Source organism: Erinaceus europaeus, chromosome 4 (genome assembly GCF_950295315.1).
Source record: "Erinaceus europaeus chromosome 4, mEriEur2.1, whole genome shotgun sequence".
Classification (NCBI taxonomy): Eukaryota; Metazoa; Chordata; class Mammalia; order Eulipotyphla; family Erinaceidae; genus Erinaceus; species Erinaceus europaeus.
In genome coordinates this window covers 75,192,523-75,214,649 of record NC_080165.1, presented here as the reverse complement: position 1 = coordinate 75,214,649, position 22,127 = coordinate 75,192,523, and the positions used below count along the sequence as shown (strand labels likewise).

Sequence of the window (22,127 nt, the reverse complement as noted above, 5' to 3'; positions counted from 1 at the left end):
TTTAGCTATCAGTATTCTTGTATTCATATTTTTATGATGGAAAAAAGCCTCAGAGGTTCATATCCAACAGCAAAGAAAACAAAATAAAAAAATGAAGCAACAGGACTACATCAGATTGAGAAGCTTCTGCACAGCAAAAGGAACCAACACTAAAACAGAAAGACACTACAAAATGGGAGATCTTTTTATGACATACAAAAGGCAAAGGGTGAACAACAGAAATATATAAAGATCTCCATAAACTCAGCAATAAGGGGAAAAAACATTAAAAGTAAAGGAGATAACATGGACAGAATCCTCATTAAAGAAGAGGGCCAGTGGGCCAACAACATAAGGAAAGATGCTCAAAGTCACTATCAGGAAAATACACATAAAGACAACAATGAGACAAATACAACAACGTTACACTTGTAAAAATGCATGCAAATGAAAGGATAGAAACAAATCTTGGTGAGGATATAGAGGGGAATGGAACCCTTTAACATTTCTAGTGGAAATGTAAATTGATCTGATACCTGTGGAAAATAGTCTAGAGACTTCTCATAACATTAGAAATGGACCTACCCTATAATAATGGAATTCTCCTGGGGAAAGTAAGAAGGAAGGAAGGAAGGAAGGAAGGAAGGAAGGAAGGAAGGAAGGAAGGAAGGAAGGAAGGAAGGGAAGGAAACCTATCTGAAGATGATCCTGTATACCTATGTTCATAGCAATACAATATGTAGTAGATCAAGCTCAGAAGTAACTCAGATGCCCAATAACAGATCAATGACTAAAATAGGTGTGATATAGATACAATGAAATAGCATTCAACTGTTTTTTTTTTTTAAAAAAAAGATAAAGTTTTGTCCTGTGCCTCATCTTCAGTGGATCTCAAAGGAATCATGTTAAGTGATATAAGCCAAAGGGAGAAGAACGAATACCACATGACCGCATTTATAGGAGAAATTTAACAAACAAGCAGAGCAATGAAAAGCACAGGTGACACTTAGACTGGGTGTGGTACATTGCACCAAAGCAAAGGACTCTGGGGGAGGAGAGCATGGGAGGGGTAGGGAGAGCTTAGGAGACCCAGGCAAGGAAGGACCTAAGTTGGGGGAGGGGGTAGGAGTGGTGTGCAGGTACCTATCACAGGGAGATGAGAAATTGTACTCATGTGTCAATAATTATATTGTGAACCATTATCAACCTCATCTCCATAAAATGACTAGGGGAACAATGTTTAATTTATATAAATATTGTGTAAGAGTACAGAGCTCGGGTTAAGCTCACTTTCATTTAAGTTAATTTTTTTACAATATAACCTTACTGTATTGGAAAGATGACAATTAGCACTTTAAAATTTTAAACAATGTTAATTTAGCAATTTAAATGTCATATCACTGTAATGCAGGAGGCTGGCAGTATGAAGAAAATCAGTATGTTTTCTAAAGGTATGAGACAGAAGATTGCAAATTAACATGTAACTTTCACACTAATAGTGGAAGTTAGACACATTCTGGTGTGAAGCTAGCTACAGCAACGTTAACTGTTGCTTGCAAGGGATAAGACTGCTGTCTGAGTGGTGATACTGTCTTTTAATTATCAATCATGGAAAAACAAATTTTTGATGGACTGTAAGACTGTCACATATAACTGCTGCCCCACAGCAAATTGTACACAGTCTGGTTTTGTTTATCACCCTTTTAACATCTTTTCAGCTATATGACAACTGGCTCAAGAAACCAAAGGTCCACCATTGTTAGCTCACTGTGTCAGAAACTACATCCAAATAGATTGTAAAATAAATTTTAAATAAGATATAAAGGGAACTATGCAGTTTGAGCAGCAAAACAGCTCATTACGAACAGAGCCGCTAAAACTAAAAATATCTTATCACTCTAGAGTTGCCATTTATCTTAAAGTTGTAGCTGATGTTGCATCTCCATATAAGCAGACGAATTTGACAAAAGTTATTAGTCAGAGTTATGACATATGTATTTTTCAGCCCTTCATTTACATATTGACACATTTGTCTGACTTACTAAAATACTTTTTAAAAAAATATAGGCTTACTCATAAAGGATTTAAAATTAGTCCAGATTTTGAAAACCAGTATTTTGGGGGCTGGGCTGTAGTTCATAAGATAAAGCACACGTGGTCAAGTGTGAGGACCAGGGTTCAAGCTCCCATCCCCCACCTGTGTGGGAAGCTTCACAAGGGATAAAGCAGGCTGCAAATGTCTCCTATTCTCTTATTCTCTCTACTTCTGTCTTCATCATTTAAAAAAAAAAAAAAAGGCCACTGGGAGCATCGAAGTTGTCTGGCAGATACTGAGCCCCAAAATAACTACCTGGTGGCAAATAAATTAAAATAGTATTTATGACATGAAAGACTAATTTAATGCTCAGCAAAGAAAACATAAGACCATATAGCTGTTTCTCATGATTCTGCTTGAGTATATACATGAAAGTACATAAAGTATAGACCTTGGTCCTAATGTGTTTGTATAGCCCTGTATAGAACACATCAATGAAAACAGTGAAACTATAAGTATGATTTAAGCTGTATTTTTTCTAGCACCTATTTAAAATATTCCACTATACTTTCAAAATAACTTTTTAGGAGGGAGCCAATGATTTGATTGATATATGGATGGCCTAGAATGTTAAAAGCTTTAGTGAAACAATTTTTTAGTATGTGTGCATTAATTCCTCTGGAATAAAAATATTCCCAAAGTGACTATATAGCAGAGCAAATTTTTAAAAATTTTTTTACATAAACACCATTCCCACCAAAAGACCCACCACCATCCCATGAAGCTAAACATCCACCCTCACCCTCTACCCAGGGTTTTTACTTTGGTGCCCTACTACAAAGCAGAGCAAAATTCTTACCATTCAGTATTTATTAGATATAGGAGAAAATCCAAAGGTTAAATGAAGCACCTCTTCTTTAATTAACTCAACATTAATTTTAAAAGGTAGAGTGTTTTCAAGGAAAATATCTATAAGCCTTGGATAACAGAAAAAACATTATATGTTTTCTATTAAATGTTACTGCTAATGTATATGTAAAGTCATCTAAGTGACCGAGTTAGTCCGTAAAGAAAAATCTGCCACTGCTCTCAGCTACATCTCATTTTTATTTATTTTATTTTAAGGAGAGAAAAATACGGGGTTGGAGACTGGGGGGCAGACAGAAACAGAGACCAGAGCACTGCTCTGGCTTAACTGGTAATTACACCCTAATTTTTAAGAAGTAAAATCAAATGAGGATGTTGCTTTGAAGGAAACCAATGACAAGAAAGGAATGGAGGAGGCTGGGGAAAGAAATTCCTTGAGAAAAAAGAAAAGTTCTGTATCACATCTAGATTATAGATGGATTTACAAATACTGAGGGAAAAATTAGAAGTCTTTTCAGCCATCAAACTTTGCGTGAGAATTGACCTCAGCACTAGAAACACTTTCCAGCTTCCAAACATAGAAATGTATTTTTCTTTCTTTTCAAAATAAGTTCATCTGCTAGAGACAATCAAATACAGCCCAGCTATAATTGAATTATTCTGAAAGTTGCCCCAAAAGTATCCCAAAATATTTCACATGGTTTCCATGGTTCACAAACCTGGTTGCTCATTAAAATCATTTAGGAAATACCAATGCCCAAATCAATTAAATCAGTATATCTGAGAAGCAGACTCAAGCATTGTTTTTTCAGACTCCCCAGGTGCAACCAGTGAGCAAAACAGGCTGAGACACAGCCTTAGGCGGACTTTGCTAGCAGTCAGTCACATTAAGTTAACTTCAAGAGAATTCAGTTACTTAATCAAAGTTAAGTTCTGTCCCAAATGCAGAGACTTCCTTTCAGCCAAAGAAAATAGGGATGTGATTTCTATTGCTACTCCAAGATGTTCCTTTTCATTTTCAGTGGTAAAAGTGAGTGGCTGCTCTATATCCCTGCATTTAACTGCATCAGAATTTGTTGGGGGCTTAATGAACAGTATGTTAGATGCCATCTCCACAGTTTCTGATCCAGTGGGGCCAGGAGGAAGGGGCTGTAGAACTTGCATTCCTTTCAATGTCCCTAGTGTTGTCGACGGTCCAGGGACCACTCAGAGCTACTATTCTAGGGTGAAATTAGGAAACACTGAGGAGACAGAGCCAATCATACCTACGACCCATCACAGAGTGAGATTTTTCCAGGTGATTGCAGAGTGAGTGGGGACTGACCAGAGAAGACGCCTACAACATGATTTCCTGAACCAGTACTGAATACAGGACAAAGATGAATAGCTATGAAGTTCTTTCAGAGAAAACAAATGTTCAGTTCTCTTTAAAATGAACTTTGATCTCTCTTTGTGTGTTTTTGAATTTATTCAGCCTTTGAAAGCTTTGAAATTCTACCAGACTTACAAGAGGCCCCAATTAGGGCTCACACAGTTCTGCACATGCCAAAAGAAAAAGTAAATGTAATTAATGAAATTGTTCCAGCTGAGGGTGTAGTTAGCCAAATGCATCAGCGATTCATTTACAGATCCAAAAAGGCAGCTTGCTTGCCCTCTGACCATTCACATGGGAATATTTATTCCTAATTGGAGCACAGAGTTATTTTTTTTTAAGTCCCTCTCTTGTTTTTGATGCCACCTCTCTGTCAAGTTGCCCAAAGAACTCACTCACTCATGTTGATAGAGAAATTCTGCAGTGTACTTAGTCCTCTCTGTAAAGCATCCAGGACAGACACACTCTCCAAACTGACGTACTCATCTTAACTCGAATCCGCCATCTGAGGCAAGTCCTTCTGCAAGCCCTACTGAATATTTAATATACTCACAAGCTTTTTTTTTTTTTGCAAAATACTATTAAGGCTTAATATGCTTTATTTTTTTAAATATTCTTTATTTTTTCATGAGAAGACAGTTGAATATTTTATTATTATCAAACTAGCCTGATACTATGGGAACACTAATACCATTTTTTGTTTAAATATTGAGTTGGAAAACTCATAGCATGTATTTCTGTTTTTCTTTTTTTTGGGGGGGGGAATTAATGGTTTACAGTCAATTATAGAATACTGTAACAAAAGTTAAAATGCAGTAGTTTGTACATGTGTAACATTTCTCAGTTTTCTACATAACAATTCAACCCCCTCTAGGTCTTCTGACATCATGTTCCAGGACCTGAACCCTCCTCCTATTTAAAAAAAATTAATATCTTAATTTATTTATTAGACAGCCAGAAATTTAGAGGGAAGGGGGTGCTAGAGAAGGGAAAGAGTCAGAGACCCCTGCCACACTCATAAAGCTTTCCCCTTGCAGGTGGGGAGTAGAGGCTCGAACCTGGGTCCTTGTGCATTGCAACATGTGCACTCAACCAAGTGCACTACCACCTGGCCTCCTAGTATGCTTTAAATAAAAGAAGCTGTAAGTTTAGATATTAAAGAAGTAAAGTTAGGCTGCATTTCAAGCTGAAAAAAATAATCAAAACTAAATACTTAAAGTCACTTATTAAAAGAAGAGGTACAGGGGAGTTGGATGGTGGCACACCTGATTTAGTGCACACATTACCATTCACAGGGGCACAGACTCAAGCTCCTGATGCCCATCTACAGGGAGAAGGCTTCACAAGCAAAGCAGTGCTATAGGTGTCTCTCTAGCTCTCTCTATCTTCCTTTGCCCTCTCAATTTCTATCTCTATCCAACAAAATAAAAGCAAAATAAATTTTAAGAAATGATTTGTTTACTTTTGAAAAAAAAGATGACACAGTTCTTCTTATACCCTGAGTAACATATATATAGTTTATTTAAATAACAGGTCAAAAGAAAACATTGTAAGATTCGGTTCCATCTTGGAAAAGCTCTACAATAACTTTAGGATCTAAATAAGTAAATAACTGAATGATACTATACTAGATCCTATGGAGTTTATTTGGACTATGATTGAGACAAAGTGTACTTGAAAGAGACCTTAGCTTGAGTATAAGTCTGTTATAATATAGCAAAGTCAAGAGACTACATCATGTTTTCTAACCTGCAACCATCAAAATTATAAAAGAGAAGAATGCTCATTTCACAGGATACCTGGAGCTTGATAGGAAGTATGAATGCATCAGGAAGGGGCAGTATTGTTCCTTACCTTTAGGACCTTTCAAGCCAAGAGCACCAGGAGGGCCTTTAATGCCTGGGAGTCCACGAAGTCCCATCTGGCCTGGGAAACCATTCTCTCCAGGAGGGCCAGGGGGCCCAGGAGGGCCAGGCCTCCCTGGAAGACCAGAGGCTCCTGAGTCTGGACGCTTGAGACTAGCTGCCATCTCAGCAAGATGCTCTAAAACATAATAAACAAAACAATCCAGAAAAATTCAGAAACATGAAACTAACTCCAGTTATAAAATAAAACAGAAATATTTCAAGTGCTTTCTTTACTAAGTATGTCACAAGAATTTCAAAATTAATGATGGGAAGTGAGGGAAGTTGAACCAGTTTTTTTTTAATATGGGCTTTCTGCCAGAAAGTGTCATTAGTGCTGATATATTCAACACTTCCTGGATATATTTGGTGCTGCTGTTTTGAGACAAGGGCTTTGAGCATCAGTGGTGTTCTAAAAGGATACATGCATGACCTGAATGAATCCTAGCTGGTTCTATAAAAACTCAGATTAGAAAAAAAATTCTTACTAGAAAAAGTGGATATCCAGAACCCAAAGATTTTGTCCAGATTGAGTACTAAGACACAACTTGAGAGCTAGTTTCTTTTTTTTTTTTTAGTTTGAAGGTATTAAATATCCTGAAATATTGAGAACTTATGACTTCTTATAATTTCTCCTTTTTAAAAGCTTGTTCCATATTTGGAACAGGCAATAAATATTTAAAAGGTTCTGATCCTTGGGAATGATCACCGTCTCTCTTAAATGTGGGCTTTTTCAGAGCCACTAAATAATTAAGAATTACCCCCCTAAAATAATGAAGAACAAGAATATTTTCCCATTAAAATGCTCTAAGAGATATAGTCTAATGTAATTTTTTAAAGCTTTAGGGTATGAAGGAGATTAATTAGAAGCACAATTATAACCGAAATTTAAAATCTATTTAAATATAAGTATAGTGTCTAGATTTGCAATGTTTAAAACTGAATATTTTTCAAGATAAAATGTCTGCAGCATTGATTTTCAAATAGAGAAGTGACAATTTCATTCTGGAATACTCTAAAAGTCTTCTACAGGAACTGCACTATTTCATGTATATACAAAAGAAAAATGTTACTTCATAAAGAATAAGACAATATTCATGAGAAGTCTCCAACATTATAGGATATCCTCAGATACAAGGTTATTTTTCCATATTTTCATTTTATGTGTGTTTCAGACTAGATTAATTCTGACACAGTTATGTCAAATAGGCATTGCATAGCTACAGATAAAATCAGGAAAATATTAGAGACTGTGAAAATATATCATCACTTTGGTAAAATGCTAGTTACTATTTTTTTTTTCCATATGTGGTTCATGAGTAGATATAGTGGCCTATGCTTCTTACTTACATAGAGTGTGTCGATCACTTTAATAAAATGCACAAAGAAAGCCTAGGTCAATGTTATGCATAAAAACATAATAGAATTTTTAAATTATTTTTACTTGTAATTGCCAGCACTAATACTGGAGGTCATTTTGTTCTTTTTTTTCTTTTTATTTTCATTTGACAGGAAACAAAGAAATTGAGAGAAAGGAGGAAAGTGGAGGAACAGAGAAAGATAGACACCTGCAGACCTGCCTCACTGCTCATGAAGTGTTCTCCCTGCAAGTGTGGGGCTCAAACCCAACTCCTTGTGCTGAGAATCTGTGCTTCAAAAAAGAACGTCTCCCCCACCGTGTGTGTGTGTGTGTGTGTGTGTGTGTGTGTGTGTGTGTGTGTGTGTGTGTGTGTGTGTGTGTACTTCATTTGGTAACTAATCCTCTAGCAAGAAAGAAAACCCACAGAGATAATATTTCTCTTTAAGGCTATAAGCTCTCCTGTGGATGATATTAGACTGAATAAAGCAGAATTGCCATTAATATTATTCAAAATCTTCACCATTAAAACATACAAAATGTCAAGTTATCATGGTTTATTTACCTTGCATGACTCTCAAGCAAACTTGCTTAATGTGCTGATCGGTCGGTGCTCGACCCTGCTCAAGAAAAGAAAAAAAGGTATACAGGGAGTCATAAAGAGGTCTTTGTTAAGTAGCAAGCTGACAGACTTGGCAAGGAACTAAGTGACTGGATTTATAAGATTTCACCTGGGCTGTCGAGGAGCTGCTGTCTGGGTTAATCTTGCTACCCCACCCCTTCTACTAATGTGGGAGAGTCTCCAGAGGGAACCCACTGGGACTACCCATCACTCACTGGAGGGCCTTGGGTACCAGGAAGGCCAGTGACACCCTGTTCTCCCTGCACGCCTCGAGGCCCAGGTGGTCCTCTGGGTCCTTCCACTCCAGGAAGCCCCCGAATTCCTTCAGGTCCCCGCAAGCCAGGCTCTCCAGGGTTGCCCACCTAGAACAAATTAGCATACAGTAAAATGAGGACTAAACACAAATAATGTGTCTGATTAATATTAATACAAGCCCTTACAGGAAATCTTAGGTATAATAACTCTATCTTCAAAGAGGTATTTACTCAGAGATTACAGATCTTCATTGTGAAGACATTAACATCCTGGTACTCACCAGTCTCTTTAACAGTTCCAGCTTACATAGATTTTCATTTATGTTTTCTTTTTGGTATCATTGTTATTTCAAAATATTAGCTGAAATAATGTGCTTTTAAATCATATTCTTTATACTTTAAGTCGCTTGCTAATGGCAAGTCAGTTTTTAATAAGGCTTGTAACTTTCCTAACCACAAAAATATCATGAGCTCATAGGACACACGGTCCTTTGTATATTACCGATACAGAAAACATCAGAGGTTTCCAAGCACATACATTATTTAAATTTATAATATTTTTTTGAGAATTGGAGATGCTATATGTATCCAGGAATTATAAAATACTAACATAAATTTAAAAAATAGATTTAAATGCGGCATTTAAGATCAATGCTTTTAAATACTGAAACAAAAAATGCAAATTCACAACTTTAAGTATTAACAAAGTCAAAATCTAAATATTAAAAAGCTTGAAACAAAGCATATACGTACTATATTTTTTCTCAAAGCAAACCACTAAAAGCATTTTTAAAGTCTCACATGCAATAACTGCTTTTAAAAGAGATAAAATTAATTCACTTTTAAAAAACTACTTCTAGTGGAATTTGTGATATAGTATAGTTACAAAGTACTGTTGTTTAGAGAATAAGAATGAGAAGATAAAACAGGAAGCAGCAAGTCAGGCAGTGGAGCAGCTGGTTAAGCGCACTGCAAAGTCCAAGGACCTGCATGAGGATTCAGGTTCCAGACCTGGCTCCCCACCTGCAGGGAGTCCCTTCACAAGTGGTGAAGCAGGTCTGCAGGTGTCTGTCTTTCTCTCCCTGTCTCTGTCTTCCCCTCCTCTCTCCATTTCTTTCTGTCCTATCCAACAACAACAACATCAATAACCACAACAAAGTTAAGCAACAAGGGAAACAAAAGGGAAAATAAATAAATAAATAAATATAAAAAACCCAGGAAGCAGCAAGAGAATATTAATGTTCAAGATGTGAATCTTAATAAAGAAACTTTATGTTTTTTTCTTTTTATCAAATGCATCATTTATCTAGAAAGAGCTAACTCAAGTATTCACGTATTTTAACCTGGAGGAGAGAAGATGAAGCAATACACATCTAAATGAAGCCTGTTAAGTGTGCCTTTTCCAATTTCTCTGTATACAAAAAAAAATTGATATTCAATCTAAATCAACTTGTCAAAATTACTTCTATTAAGAAGGCAGTTCCATACATGCAGAAGAAGTTGTCAGGGTGGAAATCATTTCATCAAAACCTGTGTTTTGTTTGCCAAAATATGACTTTATTTCATAAAATGTTGTTCTTGAAAGAAAATTAAAACTATTTATTTTTTCATTTATTTTAGATAGAGACAGAGAAATTTATAAAGAAGGGGAGATAGAGGAAAGAGAAAAAAAGAGACCTGCAATACTGCTTCACTACTCATGAAGCTGTCCCCTAGGTGGGTTTAAGGTGGAAGCTTAAACCTAGATCTTTGTGCACTGTAATGTGTGCACTCAACCAGGTGCTCCATCATCCAGCCCTCTTAAAGGATTCTAAGAGGTGTAAGAAGTAGTGGCTTTGTTTATTTGTTTGTTTTCTCTAGATTACCGTGGCTGCCATAAAGATAATGTTTTGGACAAAAATAGACAGGATGGGAAAGATTCCGAAAATAGGAAGGATTTAAAGAATAAATGTTGCTGGTAGATGGCACTTGAAATGCTCTTTTTAAAAAATAAAAATAAAAATAGACTCTAGAAGCCCATGGCATTTTCTGACACCTCAGTTTATATATATATATATATATATATATATATATATATATATATATATATATTTTATTTTTATTTTTGAGAGAGATACAGAGAGAAACACCAGAACACTACTCAGCTCTTGCTTATGGGATTGAGCCTGCAACTTTGGAGCCTCAGGCATGAGAGTCTCTTTGCATAACCATTATGCTATCTGCTCTTATTACTAGGATGTATAAGTCTAATTCATTAAAAACCCATTTGTGGGTTGAAGAGATGGCATAATAATTATCCAAAAGACTTTCATTGAACCTGAGGCTCCTGAGTTCAGTTCCCAGCACCATAAACCAAAGATGAGCAGTGCTCTGAAGTTCTTCTCTGTCTCTCTCTCATTAAAATAAAATATTTTTTAAAAATTGTCAAAGAAATTATCATAGAACATTTCTTGAATTATTGGGCTGTCAGAAAAGTTATGATTACTTTTTGCATAAAAAATCTCATAATTAGTCCAACAACCCAACATATGAAAAAACAAAAACCACCTTTTGTTAGAGTAATTGGTTTTAAAGGCAGATCCATTTACACTACTGTGAATTCTCTTTCCTTTGGATGAATCCATTATTCAAAGATTAAATTTAGACACTCATTTCCTTGAAGGTAAGCTTTTTAATAATCAAATTTATATAATAATCTCAAAAAATAACAATGCATTTTTTTACAGACATATTTATATTTTTATTTTTTTGTATCACTACTTATTATACTTACAGATCCCTTTGGGCCAGGTAATCCTACATCTCCCTAAATCAATAAAAACAAAATTACATTAGAATAATGTATTCACAGTTGATAAAGTTCCCTGACAACATAAAAGGTCATTGTGCTGCTGGAATTTTTTTTAATGTACAGAACGATTTTGATAACACATACATACAAGAATTACAAAATTAGACAAAAATCAGGATTCTAGTCCTAGCTGAACTACTTTGTGACCTTGTGTGAGATACATAACCACCCAGTCCTTGGTTAATTTATCTGTTGATTAACAAGGCTGAATTAGTAATTTCTAAGGTTATATCAAGATTTAAAAGGTTTTGAGAATTAAAAAGTGGTACCGCACCAGTATAACACACATCACCATGCTCAAGGACATGGTTTCAAGTCCTCAGCGGTAGACACTGCAAGAGGGAACTTCAAAACTGGTGAAGCAGTACTATATATATATATATATATATATATATATATATATATATATATTCATTTCTTTAAATGACTTCTTTCTGCCCCCCCCCACTTTAATTAAAGAAAAAAATATGGAGTCATGTAGTGATAGTCCTGGTGCAAAGAAAAAAATAATAATTAAAATATTCAAGTCAAAAGATACCAAACTTGTATTCAATTACAACTAACTAAAAATGCTAAAATTATAACTAACTAAATGCTAAAAATCTCAGTAGAATATGATCAGAATTTTTCCTGTCCTAAATGTTCCTAAAACTTTTTTATGAGAGATCTATAACTTCCACCTCCTAAAAACCAAACATGTTCTCACACAAGGTTCAATTCTTCTTCTAGCGTTTGCCGCAAGGTTCAATAATATTATGTCAATACTATAAAGATTTATCAGCCAATCCAGAGGATCTGGCAATAAAGGAAACTTATTCTCATTCCCGCCACTTTCTTGGAGAATTTCAGCCTCAAATGGGGATGCAAGTAACTTCTTTTGAGGATTTTAGACTAGAAAAAGTACTCACAATCATACTTGTCTCAGCGTTCTAACTATAATCAAATTTAATTTTTTCCCCAAGAGAGACACAAATAGAATTTTGTTGGTCATATAAGAAACACCTTGCATACCTAGATGTTACATCAAAATAAAGTTTACCATCACTAATGGAGGGAGCACTGTTTTTCACATTTATAGCAAACTCTATCAATTTAAGTGTTTCCACTCTGTTTTACTTGATCTTTGCTGCAATCTTGGGTGGGAGGTTATTTATTAACATATATAAGAAACACCTTCATCCTTTTAAAGAAAGCAGCAGGATAGTAGTTTCAGAGAGAAGAAATACACTTCAAAATCAGTAATGCTCTGCAATGTTATTAACAAGGAAAAAAATGTCTTACAAATTCACCCCTTTCTCCTGTTTCACCTTCTTCACCAGAGGCACCCTAAAAAATAATATTTAAAGTCACATTTTGTTCCTTAACTCAATTTCAATCTCTCAATCTTGATAAGCATCCATAAATGCCTACCCACTGTCTCCCCAAGATCATGTAGAAATACAAAAATCCATTTAGTAGCTTTTCAGTTTCCCAAATCAAAGAATAGTCTAAAGAAAAAACAAACTAGATGTGGCTGAGTTTCTGCCAAAAATATGAATTAGTCACTTTATGTAGACATTTTATAATTGTATAATCTTAGAAAATGTACTCTAACAGCAAAAAAAAAAAAAAAAAAAAGGTACCCAAGGAAAGAAATTACTTTAATTTGCTTACAGCTTGAAGTATTAAAGAAAAACTTACAGTGTTACAGAGAGGTTATGGGAGGCGCAATCAGATATAAGTGGTTAACAAGAGACAGAGCTACACTTATCAAAGAAAGAACAATCTAAAACCTTGGAGGTAAAGTCATCATTAGCTCCAGCTAGATAAAGTTACAGATTGAACTATACTCTAGGTTTCGTTCACCATAAAGCACATTTAAAAAAAAATTCTAGTCTATATTATTGAAAAAAAACCCATAAATAAAACAGTCAGTGTTCCTGTGGTAAAGCAAAGTCAATACACATTAGACACTGTATCTCTTATCACTCAAAATGATTGCACCTACCTGTTCACCCTTTGGACCAGGTTCACCAACTACACCCTGTAATGAACAAAACATGTGCTTAAATATTTTGAAATTTCTAACTACATAATTTCAAACCAACTACTCTTATTAGACTAGAAATAACCACAAATATGAATAATGTGGCAGATGAGAACTCTACACTTGTCTCTCTCCTGATAACAGGGCTTACTGTATTGTATTGCACCAAAGTAAAAGACTCTGGGTAGGGGTGTGGGTTCAGGTCCTCAAACATAATGCCATAGTACCGAGAGGGAGGTTGAATTGTTATGTGGAAAATGAGAAATGTCTGCTGTATTTTGCTATTGACTATAAACCATTAATCCCCAATAAAGAAAAAATAATAATAACAGGAAGACCTGGAAAAAACTGACAATTGTCCAAAAACTGCTGGCAACTTCTGGAGTTCTCTCATCATATTCACTTAAAATTTGACTAGTAGGAACATAAATTGAGAACTAAATAGGAAATGTGGTTACAACTAAATTTTTCATTTTTATCAGCTTTTATTTTTTTCCTTACTGTAAATAATTTTTGTGCTTCTTAATCTCAGTTTCCAGCCGTTTAAAATGTCTTTCTTGATAGCTCTCAATGACAAATCCTACAGAAATTCTCCAGTGGGTCAAAATCAGGTTTGATTTTGTAACCTAGAAGAAATCACCCTCTCATTTAGGAAACGTTTGGGAGGAAAAATATCTTACCCTGTCACCTTTCATTCCAGGAAGTCCAGAGGGCCCAGGCAAGCCAGGGAGGCCAGGGCTGCCAACAGAACCCTGAAAAAAAAAAAAAATCTCCAGAATCAAGGTTACTACTATTCTGAAAGTACACAGCTAGACTCAACCATAGGTGTGTTGCCGCCTATCTAAAGTAAAAGTGCTGTAGTTGGTATAACTTTGTCTCCCACACTCTCAAGAGAACAGGAACCAGTCCCTGCACCCTCTCCAGCCCACTTCTATGGACCTCAAATTCCCAGGTTTGCACTCTTTCCTAACAATAGACTCTTTCAGTTAAGGTGCTGCGATGGCAATGTTTCTCTTGCTGTGTAAGCAAGCACTACTCAAGAAGTAAAAGGCGGCATTCATACATAGTTCTTTTTCAGTTCCAAGAACAACCAAAGGCCAAATGTATCACCTCATGTGTCTGTCTGCTTTAAAGCATAATGCTACAAACCAGACAGATTAAAAGACCCTCTGAGAGTATCCTAGACATCATCTGAAATTCTATATTTACATTTGCACATGTTCACATAACAATAGTAATCAAGGGTGATTAAATTACCCTTTGAATTGTTCTCTCCTTCTTTATATTTATTTAGTCATTGCTTTACTGTGTTTAGTGTGGAGCCAATAAACTGCTGGAACTGGAAAGTTTACTTACCAGTTTACCCAGTAGGCCTGGGGGTCCTACTGGTCCTATTTCTCCTCTACTGCCCTAAAAAAAAAAAAAAACAATATTTAAATGCTTGGCCATCATGTTAATAAAATAATAAAATAACTCCATAGCTAAGTTTTTGTTAGACAAAAATTATGTATACTCAAAATATTTTTCTCATCTTCAACTGGAAACAGAGACCTTTATATAAAATCCCTACTTCTTCCTTAGGGTTCAACCTTCAGTGAATGTCTTAATGGTGTTCATTGTGCCTATCCATCACTAACACAGAAATAATATCTGAAACATCTGTATAAAATAGCAATTAGTAGTTTAGAGCATCTGAATCATTTGGTTGTCTGGCTTATTTTCTCACATGATTTTTTTTTTAAGCAGGGTATATTCATTTTAAAGTCTATACAATATCTAAGATATAGTGTAAACCTGAGGGTCTACATTATGTCTTTAGTTTGTTAGCTTTACAAGATTTATTATATGTTTGTTCATTTGTTTCTGAGGGAGGGGGAGAAAACCAAAGCAATGACCAACTCTGGCACATGGTGGTATATGGGATAGAACCCATGGCCTTTGGGACCTCAAGATGCATGTCCCTTGCCCTCACATGAGATATATCCTCAGTCCTACAATTGAAAGCATAATTTGATACATGATCTTAAACTCCAAAAGAGTAAAAAATAGACACAAGAGTTCTCTGCCTTTAAATTACCTACAAAAAGACATAGATTTTAATAAAGTTTCTGAAATAAATGTCTTCAATCTTATCATAAACAAACCTTAAAATAAAATAATTTTAGGAAGGACAATTTATAATAATGGTAAAACTAAAAGCAAAACTCTAATTTCATTTTGAGTTCCAATTTCAATTTTTTATTTAATTATAATCCCTTTGAGAAAATGATACATGATGTCTTCATGTCTCAAAAAAAGTATACAATTTTACATGCTCTGATAAAAAAGTTTTATTCCTGATATGTGTTCAATTACAGTGAGATTGTGATTATTGGATATTTCTTGAATAATGGATAAAAAATGAAAGTCTTTGATTTAGTCTTTAGAGTGAAATAATATTACATCACTGTTTAATATTTATAAGTCCTTCTGTTAAGATTATCCTGCTCATTTACCTAGAAATTGAACAAGGTGTTTATATTTATTAATCGTTTGAATTTTCTATTTCTCTAAAGTATTAAAAATGTTTATTAAGGCTGGGGGTATGGATGGTCTGACCCATGTCCAGTGAAGAAGTAATTACAGAAGACAAAATTCCCACCTTCTGCACCACAAAAATAATTTTGGTTCACACTCTCAAATGAACCAAAATGAGGGATAAATGATAGGGGAAGTAAACCAGAGGACTCTGTCATCAGGAATCTTATTTTTATACCATCAGTAAAAAGGAAGTGAATCTGGAAAACACCAGAGGAAGCCACACACTGTTCTCTTACCTGAGAGAGAAGAGGAAAATATGAAAGACACCTGGAAGTAATAGTAGGTGTAAGGCTGGCTTAGAAAGAAAGGGAAGAGGGGTCAGGAGGTAGCACAGAGGGTTAAGCGTACATGGCGCGAAGAACAAGGAAAGCATAAGGATCTTGGTTCAAGCCCCCGGCTCCCCAACTGCAGGGGGTTGCCTCACAAGTGGTGAAGCAGGTCTGCAAGTATCTTTCTCCCCCCTCTCTGTCTTCCCTTCCTCTCTTGATTTCTCTCTGTCCTATCCAACAATGACATCAATAACAACAATAATAATAACTACAACAATGATAAAACAACAGGGACAACAGAAGGGAAAATAAATAAATAAATACTAAGAAAGAAAGGAAGCAAGGAAGGAAGGAAGGAAGGAAAGAAAAGGAAGGGGATTGGTGGTGGTGCACCTGGTTGAGCACACATGTTACAATGAGCAAGGACCCTACTTCAAGCCCCCAGTTCCCACATGCAGGAGGAAAGCTTCTCCAATGGTGATGCAGTGTTGCAGGTGTGTCTCTGTCTCTCTCCCTCTTTGTCTCCCCCTCCTCTCAATTTTTGACTATCCATATCCAATAATAAAAGTAATTTTTTAAAAGAAAAAGGAAGTGAAAGCAAGACCACTAAGAAAATGGGAAGAAAATATATATATATATATACAGAGTAAATATATAAAATATATATCAATAGTTATAGTATCAGTCTATATCAGTGACCTTGGGAGAACTACTGCAGTTTTCAATGGAAGGAGCAGGACAGAGAACTCTGATGTTGGGAACGATATGGGATTATCTTACAATTTTGTAAATCAGTATTAAATCACTGATAAAACTTTAAATAAATAATAAAATTCCTATTATAACATTAAAAAGAAATGTTTTTCAATCTACAAGTCTACCTATGAGCTATAATTTTATAAAGTCATTTCCTACAAGTTTTTTAAAATGCTCTTTAAATAGATGCCAAGTCTTTATATAAATAATCTGCCTAGTATATGAGTTTAGGAGCTATCTTAGTGTTTAGCATTTGTGAGATGATTAGAAGTGATAAGAAGTGTCCTTTAAAGAGGAACCCTTCTGCACTGCTGGTGGGAATGTAAACTGGTCCAGCCTCTGTGAAGAGCAGTCTGGAGAACTCTCACGAGGCTAGACATGGACCATTCATATGACCCAGTAATCCCTCTCCTAGGGATATAGCCCAAGGACTCCATAATATCCAACCAAAAAGAAATGTGTACAACTATGTTCATAGTAGCACAATTCATAATAGCTAAAACCTGGAAGCAATCCAGGTACCCAACAACAGAAGAGTGGCTAAGAAAGTTGTGGTATATATACACAATGGAATATTACATTGCTATTAAGAACAATGAACCCACCTTCTCTGACCCATCTTGGATGGAGCTAGAAGGAATTATGTTATGTGAGCTAAGTCAGAAAGATAAAGATAAGTATGGGTGATCCTACTCATAAACAGAAGTTGAGAAAGAAGAACAGAAAGGGAAACTCAAAGCAGAATTTGACTGAATTTGGAGTAGGGCATCAAAGTAAAAACCCTGGGTTGAGGGTGAGGGTGGATGTTCAGCTTCATGGGGAGGGGGTGGAAGGCAGAGGGGGGAATGGGACACAATCTTTTGGTGGTGGAAATGGTGTTTATGTACATTCCCATCAATTTGTAGTCACATAAATCACATAAATTAATATGAGAGGGGAAAATTGACTGAATGTCTCAAACCTTTTGTATCACAGACTGAGTCTTTTTAATACATAGGCTGAATCTTTAATATGTTGACCCTCTTAATAGCTTAGACCAGGGATAACAGAAGCAACAGGTGGCACAGCTATATGCAAATAAGGTCAAAGGACATAAATTATGGTGATGTTGTGTATGACACAGCAAATTCTAACAAAGTGATATATCAAAGTTAACTTAATTGCCAAATAATGTGATTATAGCAATAACTATCTGTTGTCTTCTTAAACCCTAAGACAGCAGGAACCTCCCGCTTCCTCTTTAGAGCCTGTATTTCCCCCAGTCCTGGAACCGCTAGGGTGGGGCTGACTTTCCTGCATGCTTCTCTCAATTCATACCAAATGACATTGCATCCACCGATCCTAACCTAATCAACGCAAGGAGTACCACCTCAGCATGCTTCAATTCAAACTGTCCAGAGACATCAGGCATGGAATGTTAACTCTTCACCCTCATTACTCGGGTGAGACCTTTCCTTTCATAGGATTCTCTAATTCCATTCCAGGAGGTTCACTCCCTAACAAAATCCCAAAACCTAGATATAGACCAGGTCCCGTAAGATAGAGAATATGTTCACATTTATCCATAAAGTAGGGCAAAATATATACCTTAAGCAAAAATATACAATAGTCTGTAGTGAGTCAGTAATGAAATAGTGTCTACTTAAACTTAGATACCCTCCTCACCTACTGCCTATTACAGTTCTCTCACCCACTCCAAAGCTAACCTCATCAAAACAAGGACTGCAAAAGCTGAATAAGGGCAAGAGACTGGCATACTTTAACGATGACTCTTTAATCACTATCAGGCCATCCCATCAGCTGGGTCCCTATTTGGGGAGTCCTGAGATTCCCAAACAGACGTTGGGCTTAGACGTTGAATAAATCCCTCTCTCCATTGTTACTGGTCGCTCCTAGCAGGAACAACACAATAGACCCCTTTGTGAGGCCCCATATGACCTTGCCCTCAACTTGGATCAACAATAGTAGAGCATGCTCCATCCTCCGAAGGGAGGATTGACAATGTACTCTCTGCTTTACCTGAGGAAGATGGGTCCTGATTGGGGCAGCTTGGAACGTTCCTGCTTGTGACCACAGAATGTAAGCTCAGATCTACAGGGATGCAGAGGTCACATAGGCTCCCAAGCTGAATATGGGCCCCAAATCATATCAAATCAATGGGGTTTACAGTCAACAATATTTATACACCTTCCCATATTTGGGAGCTATTCTCACCCCTGATCAGCTTTCTGGTCCTTCTGCCAGCAATGACACCACCTCCCCAGACAATAATTAGGATCCACCTTCATATCAGATTTCAAGCTCAGGAAAAAAAAAAAAAAAAAAAAACACTAGTATAGCCACAGGCCCTTTGGAATATAACTAAAATATGCCTACTAGCTATCTACAAAACAAGATCCACCCAACTCTTCATCTGCACTAGTCCACTTTAGGTCCATGATTGGTCAACAATTTGTTTGGCTTTGTATGTTAACTCTCTTTTCAACCACCAGGTTCCAGATACTAGCATGATGCCAACCAGACTTCCCTGGACAGAAAACCCCACCAATGTGTCCTGGAGCTCTGCTTCCCCAGAACCCTTCCCCATTAGGGAAAGAGAAAGACAGGCTGGGAGTATGGATCGACCTGTCAACACCCATGTTCAGTGGGGAAGCAATTACAGAAGCCAGACCTTCAACCTTAAGCATTCCACAATGACCTTGGGCCCATACTCCCAGAGGGTTAAAGAATAGGAAAGCTATCAGGGGAGGGGAGTGGATGGGATACAGAGTTCTGGTGGTGGGAATTGTGTGAAGTTGTATCCCTCATATCCTATGGTTTAGTCAATGTTTCCTTTCTATAAATAAAAAATTAAATTTAAAAAAAGTATCTTATAAGGACAGGCACTTAGAAGGTTATAAATCTAAAATAAAAACAGCCACTAAGACTGATTTCTATATATATCTATATTTAATACCACATCAATTTGTTCCAGTACTTCAAAGTTAAACAGAAAATGTCTTAAGGACATCTGTTTTGTTGGAATTTTTCAAAATACTTTTTGAATAGTACTATGACTGTGGTCCTAAATGTCACTGATTTCAAAAATAACTTTAACTCACTGAACAATTAAGAGTTATCACTCATATCAGAAAGGGGAAGCTCAGTTCTTGACAAGCATAATTATTTACTTCTAAATAAATTAAACCTTGGTTACCTTGTCAAAATATTTTTTTTTCTTTTCAATAAGCAAAGGGCTAAATTAAAAGATTGTATAGTATTTTGTTTATTTTAGAAGAGATTATTTATCTTCCTAGTCAAAACAAAATTTTTCTAAAATATTATTTTCTCTGTCTTTCATGATATTTTTTTTTTACCAGATCACTGCTCAGCTCTGGCTTATGGGGGTGGCAGGGATTGAACCCGGGACCTTTGGTGCCTCAGGCATGAAAGGCTTGTTGCATAACCATTATGCTATCTACCCAGCCCCGGACATCATTATTTGGTACATCAATATTTTTCAACCACTGGAAGCCCGTAGTAATACATATGACTGGATCAGAACTCCAGAATAGATAGCCAGCCCTGCTAAATGCTTATACCCATGAGAACTCTGCACATGTAGGTGTGAGAGAAACATTAGTGGAATTATGAGCATTTATTCCCCTATTACTGCACAATTACACAACATGCAGTTTCTCATTTTTATTTCATTTCCAACCTATAAACCCTTGGTCATTTTTAACTAGGATAATTCTAAGAAAATCACCTCTCTATGAAGCAAAGTATATTTTGACAATAACTAAAAATCTAAGAACAATGTGTTAGGAGAGCACTTTTCTGGTACCATTCTTGTGATTTCTGTGTGTACAAAAGGCATGCAAGAGGACCAGGTAGTGGTGCACTTGGTGGAGCACACACATTACAATGTGCAAGGATCCGGGTTCAAGCCCCTGGATCCTACCTGTAGGGGAGAAGCTTCATAAGTGGTGAAATAGGGTTACATATATCTATCTCTATCTCTGTCTTCCCTTTCCTGTCAATTTCTCTCTGTCTCTATCCAATAATAAATATATAAAAATTTTTAAAAATGCAAGTTTTTTTAAGTCCTGGAACATCACATTTAGCAAAGTGAGCATTAGTAATCAAGATATAAAAGTTATCTCTTAAATATAGATTAAGCAAAACACATTCTGCAGGGAGTAGTTAACCACAACTGGCAACCACAAGTAAATGAAATACATAATAATTTTTTCCTTCTTTCCTTTTTTTTTCTCTTCTTTTTATTTAATCTTATCAAGATTTCACAGCTCTAGGCTGACTTTTGCTGACAGAAAGAGAAAGAGAAAGACACCACAGCACCAAAGCTTTCCCCAGTGTAATGATGACCTGACATGGTTTATGCAAACATGGGTTATGCACATGGTAAAGCAAGGGCATTCTAGGTGAGCTACTTTGCCAATCCAAAATATAGTTGTGCAGATATCCATATTCTCAGTCATGGCTAAGGCAATTTAATGATTCACATACCATATTGGGGCCTTTGTGTGTGAGGCTATTGGTGATAAAGGGCTAAAAAGCTTAGGAAAAATGAGACTGACTTCTATAGTACAGGAGAATATAAACTCTAGAAAACTTGAGGTACTTTTATCATCCCTTTTCTCCTTTTTCTGTACTATTCTTCCCAATAGCAAAATTCTATTTAGCTTTCAAAAACATTAATTATCTTTATTTATTGGGTAGAGACCATCAGAAATTGAGAGGGAAGGGGGAGACAGAGAGGGAGAGAGACACCTGCAACACTGCTTCACCACTCCCAAAGCTTTCCCCCTACAGGTGGGAACCAGGGTCTCGAACCCCAGTCCTTGCAAATTGTAACATGTGCTCTCAAACAGGTGCACCACCACCCAGCCCCCTGTTTAGCCTTTACAGTATAATAATAATAATAACGCTTTGGGTGCTTACTAAAATGTGGAGACTGAACAGGGAAGGCTGGGGATAAAGAGGTAGCCTGTATGTATCCTACTCCCAAACTTCAGTTTATATTACAAAGCAATAGTAAATGAAACTGTGATACTGGAATAAAAATGGACACTTGGATCAATGGAGCAGAATACAGAGCATAAAAATAAGCCAACACTTATACAGCCACCTAATATATGTCCAAGTGTCCAAAAAAATTCACTGGGGTAAAGCAGGTCTCTTCAGCAAATTGTGTTGGGAAAATTGGACAATTGACAGTCACATGTAGAAAGGTAAAACTAGACCATCACCTA

General features: G+C 36.2%; 1 protein-coding gene across 2 annotated transcripts in view; it reads right to left on the bottom strand.

Moving 5' to 3' along the window:
* COL9A1 (collagen type IX alpha 1 chain) overlaps positions 1-22,127 on the bottom strand; it is a 103,188-nt gene that overhangs the window by 16,860 nt on the left and 64,201 nt on the right. For both annotated transcript variants that reach the window (XM_007529032.3, XM_060189989.1), the window contains 8 exons: positions 14,624-14,677; positions 13,948-14,019; positions 13,229-13,264; positions 12,523-12,567; positions 11,164-11,196; positions 8,352-8,498; positions 8,080-8,134; positions 6,108-6,296 (listed from right to left, as the gene is read on the bottom strand). In XM_007529032.3, the coding sequence (XP_007529094.1) occupies positions 6,108-6,296; positions 8,080-8,134; positions 8,352-8,498; positions 11,164-11,196; positions 12,523-12,567; positions 13,229-13,264; positions 13,948-14,019; positions 14,624-14,677 (631 nt within the window). The remainder of the gene's footprint in view (positions 1-6,107; positions 6,297-8,079; positions 8,135-8,351; positions 8,499-11,163; positions 11,197-12,522; positions 12,568-13,228; positions 13,265-13,947; positions 14,020-14,623; positions 14,678-22,127) is intronic.